At 41.1% G+C, this 8,588-nt stretch overlaps 1 protein-coding gene across 1 annotated transcript in view; it reads right to left on the bottom strand.

Moving 5' to 3' along the window:
- atp2a1 (ATPase sarcoplasmic/endoplasmic reticulum Ca2+ transporting 1) overlaps positions 1-8,588 on the bottom strand; it is a gene marked incomplete at its 3' end in the record, with an annotated part of 18,505 nt that overhangs the window by 4,217 nt on the left and 5,700 nt on the right. Inside the window, 10 exon segments of the mRNA XM_032538693.1 lie at positions 625-750; positions 1,656-1,787; positions 1,895-1,997; positions 2,110-2,198; positions 2,305-2,471; positions 3,940-4,081; positions 4,242-4,397; positions 5,519-5,604; positions 5,695-5,775; positions 6,851-6,989. Coding sequence (XP_032394584.1) covers positions 625-750; positions 1,656-1,787; positions 1,895-1,997; positions 2,110-2,198; positions 2,305-2,471; positions 3,940-4,081; positions 4,242-4,397; positions 5,519-5,604; positions 5,695-5,775; positions 6,851-6,989 — 1,221 coding nt within the window.

Raw genomic sequence — 8,588 nt, 5'->3', positions numbered from 1 at the left:
AGGGCAATTCAAAGTGCTTTACACAAAATCAGTTAAACAGAAAAGTATCCTCAAAAGAAAAAGAAAAAATAATTCATAAAATAAATAAAACACAATTGTAAACTTGAGACTACCTTCACACTAATTAGTCAATGTTAGTGCACCTTGCGTGCATACCTATTCGACAACCGTGCGACTACCCTTCCAACTCTATTTTTGGACGTTACCTTTCGTCTCCTTGGACTCTTCTTCACACTATTAAGCCATCTAGTGCTGCCTTTCGTGTCTATTTCCGACACTACACATTCACACTTTTTCTTCAAAGTGCTACCCTTTGAGTCTGCCTTTCTCTGTCTTTCTCTGTATAAAAAAAACCTTTAACTTTATTTAGACTATTTCTTTGGAATTTAGAGGCTTTATACGGGATGGGTATTTTAATATAATGTTGTTTTGTTTTGAGACTTTTATAGAGTCCCTAAATTAAATTATTAATTTTGCCAGGCATGGCTATAAGTGATGGCAGCATTGGATGAGCGGTCCACCAATTTTGGTCAAAGCTGTTGTGCTTAAGTGCATCCATGCAGAGCTGCAGGCATGGCTGTAGACTCTTTGTTGTGTACTGTATGTCTTCTGTCATACACTCACTTTGATAAACATCTTGTTTCCCACAGGGGCTTTGGCAGATTTGGCAGGACAGCAGTAAACTGACATGGACTTTCTGTCTCTGGAGAACTCCAGGGTGAACTCCTTCCTCATCAGCTGCTTGATCACCTGTTTTTAGAAAATGAAGGAAAAGAAGGTCAACTGGAGGAAAAGGATCTAAAAAGAAGGTTGAGCCTAGCACATCTTATGAGCCAATTTTTATGTTATGTCATTTTTTCCACAAATTAAACCAGAAACCTCTTTGGGGCAGTGGACTCATACCGCCTGTTCTCATGAACAATACATCCAAAAAGATAAGCACGGTAATTTGTGTGATTGCCACGTTTTTTGTTGTTGTTGCTGTTTGCCACATTGACTGATCCTTAACATGCATGACGGGGCAAACAAATGACTTTCATCCAGGAATTGCATGTTCCATGGGAGTGTGTTAATACAAACCACAATCTTTTTCCAAAACTTAACCAGTTCGGTGCTTAAAATTTAACTTACGTCACCGCGTGACACTCACTTTTTCTATCCAAGAATTAACCGTAATCTCTGTCGAAATTAAATGACCACAACCGGCAGCTCGCGGTGCTCTGTACCCGGCAAACAGTCACCTATTCTCGGGTAACTAAACCACCAACCATCACTAACCTGACGGAGTACCATTGTTAACCACCATGCAGATCACCATGCGGAGCACTGCAGCCGGTGTCGCCTAGTTTTCATGTGATATCATACGTTTGAGTGTGATTAACCTTTTCGTACGATATCCTACGTTCATGAGAATGCATTGCTCATTATCAACATTTAAATTCAAATGGTGAACTTGTAATAACTCTCTGTGAGCGACCCCTTTCACATATAAGTAGTCCTTTGAGCCATAAAAATATTGATCATCACAGTTAATAAAGGTTTTGTACAAACACTTTCATCTGTAGATGAATGAACCTGCCCACTTTGTTACAATAAAATGTCTTTGTGTACAGGATAACATGCTACATACTGTATGGCGTCTTGTGTGGACTTACAGAACAGCAAGCATTTGCCCTTTCCACCTTGGACAGGCCACGCACTTCACTGTTGAACACGTTCATCTTCTCCACCAAACAGGACAGTGCTGTTTCAGTGGCCTCGCCCACTTTTTCATAAATACCCTTGGACTGCATCATAGACAAATACGAGAGAACGAACATACATTGAAAGTTGGCTGTGTCACAATTAAACTTTAATGTTATGAACACAAAATTCTCCTGAATGCTTTGCAGACCTCGTTGTAGTCCAGGGAAGAGTCATTGCAAAGAGCGCAGATGGTAGCCAGCTCAACCAGTCCGTCATACTGTCCGCACTTTGTCAATGAGCCATTCTTTGTACTTGTGTAAAAAAATACAAAAATATTTAAGACAAAATAAAATATGTAGACATACAATTGTTAAAAAAAATGGCTTATGGTGTTTATGTGTTTATAACACTTATGACACTTACACTTCTCCCTCGGGGGTGTACTTTGAGCCTGAGACGTCAAACTGGCTGAGAGAAACATTGTCACCATCAACTTTCTCAATGATGAACATCTACATGGAAAAATGACAAAAAACAACCAAACAACAGTCATCATTCTGCATTTAAAATGAATGTAGGTAAATACGTGTGACTTCCCACCTGTAAGTATGAACCTACCTTAGTTACACACATCTGGTTGGTGGTGAGGGTACCGGTCTTGTCAGAGCAGATGACCGAGGTGCAGCCCAGGGTCTCCACTGAGGGCAGACTTCTGACGATGGCGTTCTTCTTGGCCATGCGGCGGGTTCCCAGAGCCAGGCAGGTAGTGATGACAGCAGGCAGACCTACCATGCACGGAGCAAGAGATTAGGCAGGGAGGTACTAAATGAAATAAACAGTCATTGCTGGAAAGGTGAACACGACATTAAGACGGACTTCTTAAGCCAAAGAACCAGGTGATAAGAAAGAATGATCAGACATGTCTGTTCAAAACCACCTGTCACTGGACAGGCCGAGATGTGAGATGGGGCTGTTGCAAGCCATTCAGTCAGCTCTGTGTTCAAATTCTTGGCAAAAATCAACCGTGACAATGATGTGGAGAAGGTCTGGATAGTCTCCAGTTAAGTGAAATTAAAGTGGCATCTGTGTTTGCAGATGATGTTGTCCTTTTAGCATCATCCGACTGCGGTCTGTAATGAGCATTGGCTCATTTTGAAGCTGAGTGTGGTGTGTCAGGGAGGAATGTCTGCATATCCAAATCTCAGACTGTTTCTGTCCCAGAATATTTAATTGGTCCCATTCAGGGGCAAAAAGGCTTGTTTTATGTGTAGGAGTTAGATGGTTTTAAGGGTCCTAGTCACAACTGAGGGTGAACCAGTTGGATTGTAAAGACAGAGGTGACTATGCAAGCTCATGATTTATTGACCAATCGTCTTTTAAACTGTTGTCTATTGTAGATGATGGGTAGTGACCAAAGAATCATTTCAAAGGTGAAAAAGACTAATCGGCCAACTGTCTGTGACAAACAGCTGCTTCTCCAAGTTAAGAGGAGCTCTTGCTGAAGATGGGAAGGAAGGTTTGAAAGAAAAACACCCATTCTTCCTTGTCAAAACCTGGTGCCTACATTGCAATTTGATTGCAAACAGTTCCGTCAGAGGTTTGGTTGTGTTATGCTTTTAGCAGCTAGCCTTGCCTTGAGCTGTAATCTCTCATTGCCAGACCTTTCTCCACAGCACTGCGGAGGAAGGTCTGGCGAGTCCACACAGCATCCCAGGATGGGAGAAAAATGTGCTCTTTGTTATTGGCATTTCTTTAAACCAATCGCAATCGTACTAAGCGACATACATAGGGGGGAAGGTTGATTGAAATGGATGAAGACTACTTGAGCAGAGATAAGAAGCTGGTTACATAAGTCTGGTAAGCTCACTTCTTTTTAACTCCACGCCTCTTGATTTTTTTTCATTTTCAAACTTGGAGTCTTTAGCGAGAACTGACTCTGACATAGGTGACATCACTCGAGGCTATTTATCCAATTTTTCGCTGCTCCTTTTGGAGCCATAAAAGCCTTTTTTTGCAACATGTGCAGTAGTGTTTCCCCAAGACCTGTAGGCAGACTTTGATGAGTGAAATTCCCCCCATAAAAAGCTGAATAATAAATGTATAATATTGATCTTGTGTAGATATAGGAATGATCAATCATAAGCTAGTGACCCCTTATTTGATTTTTTTCCTATTAGATATGCCACACAAGATGAATCTTAGACATGGTAATTTTCTTGGACAACCAAGTGGTTGTTAATCCCAGGGGCTTACCTTCAGGGATGGCAGCCACAGCCAGAGCCACAGCAATCTTGAAATAGTAGACAGCACCGCGGATCCAGGAGCCTCCGTGGACGGGGTCATTGAAATGGCCAATGTTGATCATCCACACAGCCACACAGATGAGGGAGATGACCTGGAGGACAGTCAGTCAGAAGGATGTGTGACACATTGGTTCTGTCTTTTAGTTTTACATTCAAACAGTTGTATCTTCAATCATCAAAAACAGTATTAGGTTTAATTTGTACAAAATGAATAAATAGATAAAAACTGATTCGTCTATCTGCCTCACCAACCTTGGAGAGCTGCTCTCCAAACTCGTCCAGTTTCTGCTGCAGAGGGGTCTTCTCCTGCTCAGTGGCAGCCATCTGGTCACGAATCTTACCGATCTCAGTGGAGACACCAGTTGCAACAGCAATACCAGTGGCTCTTCCTGCAGCGATGTTGGTTCCCTGAACAGAGACCAAAAAAAAACATTAGAAAGTTAGACAAAACAGACTGAAATATCTACTACAACAACCACTGTATTAGATGGATTGCCATTAAATGTTGTATGGAAAAGCATGTTCCCTAGAGGATGAATCCTACTTGGTGATTGCCTGACCTTTTATTTAATGCCACAATGAGGTTGACATTTGCTGTTTTTAGTGAACTGTCTCAACAGATATTGGATGAATTGCATTTACAAGTGGTTCAGACATTCACTGCCCCTTCAAGATGAATTGTAACAACTTCCAATGATTTTTGCTACAGCACCAACATCAGGTCAAGAATTAGATGTGTCTGATATTTTGGTTTATGACCAGATAAGAGCAAAAGTAACGACATTCCCATCAGCCTCAGGTGTGCTTTGTGTTTTGATCCTAATTAGCTAATTAGCAAATGTTAGGATGCCAACACTTTGTAAGAGTTTGGTAAGGGCTATCTTCGCAGCTCAAACACCTAATGAGAGGAGTCAGATGTTTCAAATGCAGTTTGAATGAATGAATGAATTCATTCATTCAACCACAGTGGAGATATCAATGTCTCCACAAATTTAAGGGCGTACGTTTCAAGTAGTATAACATACTGCAAGTTGACTGTAGGTGGGTGATTTTTTTTAACATATTGACCCAGGGAAACATACATTAAACATTTGACGTAGGAAAAATAGCTGAGAACATAAAAGCCTTTTAAAGGTCTCCATTATGAGTCATATTAAGTGGACATTGAGCTGGCTAACATAGGACCCTAGAAATATAGATATGCTCCCGTTATAAGCTGTTCTTCACAACACTCAAGTGGAGCATGTACAGGTGTATTGATAATGAGCAGTGGGGGCATCATTTTGAAAAAGAAGTTGCATTAGGAAACATTTGGTAGGAACTTAATTTAGTATGTAAAGTTCATGAAATGTTGTGGGCCTGCTGCTGTGACAAGTAAAAATGTTAATCGTTAAAAAAGTTTATTTGGTGAAGGAAGAGGGGACAGTGGTAGGGTTGACAAAAAAGGTTTAGGAGAATGAGAATGAGTTTGCCAGGTTTGATGAAAATAAAGGAAAAAAAGGAGAGCAGCACTCAGGAAACAGACTCACAGAGAACAGCATGTTCTTCTTGTCCTGGTTGACAGCTCGGGGGTCTGGGACGGCATCAGTGTGTTTAATCACACTGACAGACTCACCTGTTAGGAGACACACATTTTGGGTTGGATGGTCAGAAAAGTAAGCAGGTGTCAAAAAGACATAATTTCCGTCTGTCCTGTAACACCTACCAGTAAGAATGGACTGGTCCACACGCAGGGTTGTAGATTTGATGGAGATAAGCCTGATGTCAGCTGGCACTTTGTCACCAACTAGTGTCCACACAAACACACATATAGAAATGCAGACTTAAATTTAGCCATTTTACTTTAAATATTTTTTGAAGGATTACATTACAACCATCTTATTTCAATCTGGCTTCAACATTACAGTAGGATGAAGGGGGGAGGGTTGATTGATTGTTTTTAGCACCATGGATGGATAGTGTTGTTGTTGAAAACTGATACCACAGTCGGAGACACTGTGAGAGGGAGACCATGGGGAGATTATGAAATGAAAGAACAGGTGTACAGCAAACAGAGGGAGAGGGAGAGACAGAGGAGCGAGTTCGGCCTTCAATATTAAGTGTATTTATACTCAGGCTCGCTTTTTTTCTTCCCGCAGCAAGCTCCTTCAGTTTCCCTCCATCCCTTTTTTCTATGACTGCCTTAAAAGGGCCCATGTTCATTCTCAAGGACATCAGGAGAGGTTTAATCTCACACACATAGATAACACGCTGTGGAGGTTTTAGTGCACGTCATCTTTTTGAAATGTTTTCGTTTCAATCTTGGAGTCGAACACTACTGTATTTTGAACTGATATTGAGTTTGTAAAATATTTTCTAAATCCAAGGTTGAGAAGTCCTGAAAAAGCCAGAGCTGAGCTTTGGCTTAATCATTAGTAAATGGTTAATAGTAAAAATGTGTTTCAAATGTTATTACAGTATTTTCTTTGACTTTGATATGATTTGACTTTCCCATTAAAGCCGAAGCAATCTCTTGCTTGCTCATTCTCTTTTTTTCCATGCTCAATACTTTATGATTAATTATAGATGTGCCCCAATGTGAGCTGCTGTTTCTTGTGCTTACTCATCTCCTGACTGGAAAAGACAAATGACACAGACCAGCTTTTCTAATAATTTCATATAGCTGTGTTGCATGGACGGTCATGCCTTATCACATGCTACTTTTCACTTTAAAATATCTCATGCACAATAAAGAGTACTGCTGCAGCCACATTACAATGGTTTGGAGTGTTCCTGCAGAGGTTTTAGCAGCTTAATGGACTTTGAGTCTGTGCAGCAAGTGAAGCTCTGAAAAGAGAGCCATCCTATTTTGGGAATCTTACCGGAAACCTCCACCACATCACCAGGAACAATCTCCCTGGCCTTGATTCTCTGCACGCTCTTCCTGTCCGACCGGTAAACTTTCCCCATCTCAGGCTCGTATTCCTTCAGAGCCTCAATGGCACTCTCTGCATTGCGCTCCTGTTGTAACACACAAACCAAAAAAAATTAAATATGGCCATTATAGTACAGTGACCTTCCTGAACATGCCAACTCTAGACAAAATGCATCAGTCTTTCTTGTGCCTCAGAGTGTAAAACTCCATATACAAGCATTTGTACAAATCACATGTATTTACAGCATCTGCCTCTCATGGTGGCCAAAATAATATGAATACAAAATAATATAAACCTGTACTATTCATGCAATACCTTTTCAAGCAATTCGTGTTTATCAAAACAACCCACAGAGTTGATTTAACTGGTAAAAATGACCACAGTTGGTAATGTGTGAGTCCATGTTTAGAGGATGTTTATCTTTTTGAGAGTTAAACACTCAAAAACTCAGCTAAACGGCTTCTGCGCGTGTTTGGTTTGGTCAGATGTGATTGATTGCAACATGAGCAAACAACTCAACAAATATCTTTAGATCCTGACTCAAATGTTGCTAAATCCTGTTTGGTGTGTAGAAATATGTAACATCCCCTTTTTCTAGCTGAGCCCAGCCTACATGAAACAAGTGAGAAAAGCAAATAAAAACAGAAACCGTTCAAGTGAAATAACCACTAGCACAAAATCTGTTTATATCGGACCGCGTTGCTCACTGATAAAAGATGACAAGAATGATGATGAGAAAATAGGCGTCTCGATCCACATTGCATTTGTCAGTTCAAAATGTTTAAAACCACAAACATGTAATTATGCACCAATTATTCTTTATAATGCTATGTGCAGTTAGTCATCCAATCAGCTCATGAACATGTCAAAACGATTAAAAATTCCGGTAGTATGGAAAGGAAATAGAAATCTGTACATATGTCTCAAAGAGCATAGGTACAAAGATCATAATACACCAAAAGCTATGACTAATTTGATGCTAAATTATAGTTTGAAAAGTTATAATTCTTTGCCACTTAGCAAATCTTGAGTGACGTGTGTTTGCAGTGTGTTGGCTGAACTACAGGGGTTAAAGAAAGTCAAAAAGGCTGGTGCTCAGTTCAGTCTGTGGTTCCTTCCAAGGCTGCCCTCGACCGCCTCAAAGTGTAAAGCCCGACTTATGCCAGCCGCCCTCCCTCTAGCCATTCTCCCCCATTCCCCCCATGTGCGAATCCTTGTGCATAGTTTCCAAATGACCGCCTCAGGGTTGATATGAAGCCCCCCGACCGCACACACACACACTCCCTCGAACCTGTGGTAACCTGATCGTCCCTCTGTACATTTATTGCAGATTGTAACAAAGCAGACTGAAGCTTGAGCCTTCAAGGGTCCCAGTCCACCATTACCCACCACCATTACCCTCTCCCTCTCACACGCCCCCGCTGGCTTAACCTTTTGCCTTTTCACCTCCGGCTGACGTCATCTCTCTGTTTCTGGACTCCCTTGAACTCTGAGCTGTTGTGTGCTCCCTGTAAAGGACACGGGCTGCGACCTGAACAGGCCGGTCATCGTGTGATGATTTATTGTGTGTGACTGTTACTAAGTATAAGAGTCTATTTAGGTGTGTGTAAAAGAAAGCATTCAGGAGCAGGTATGTGTCCTTGTGATTGTTCCTTTGCGTGTGTGTGTGTGTGTGTGTGTGTGT

This window comes from Etheostoma spectabile, chromosome 15, assembly GCF_008692095.1.
Source record: "Etheostoma spectabile isolate EspeVRDwgs_2016 chromosome 15, UIUC_Espe_1.0, whole genome shotgun sequence".
NCBI classification, from domain to species: domain Eukaryota; kingdom Metazoa; phylum Chordata; class Actinopteri; order Perciformes; family Percidae; genus Etheostoma; species Etheostoma spectabile.
Note: the sequence above shows the minus strand (reverse complement) of the source record. Positions and strands in the feature narration are given on the sequence as shown.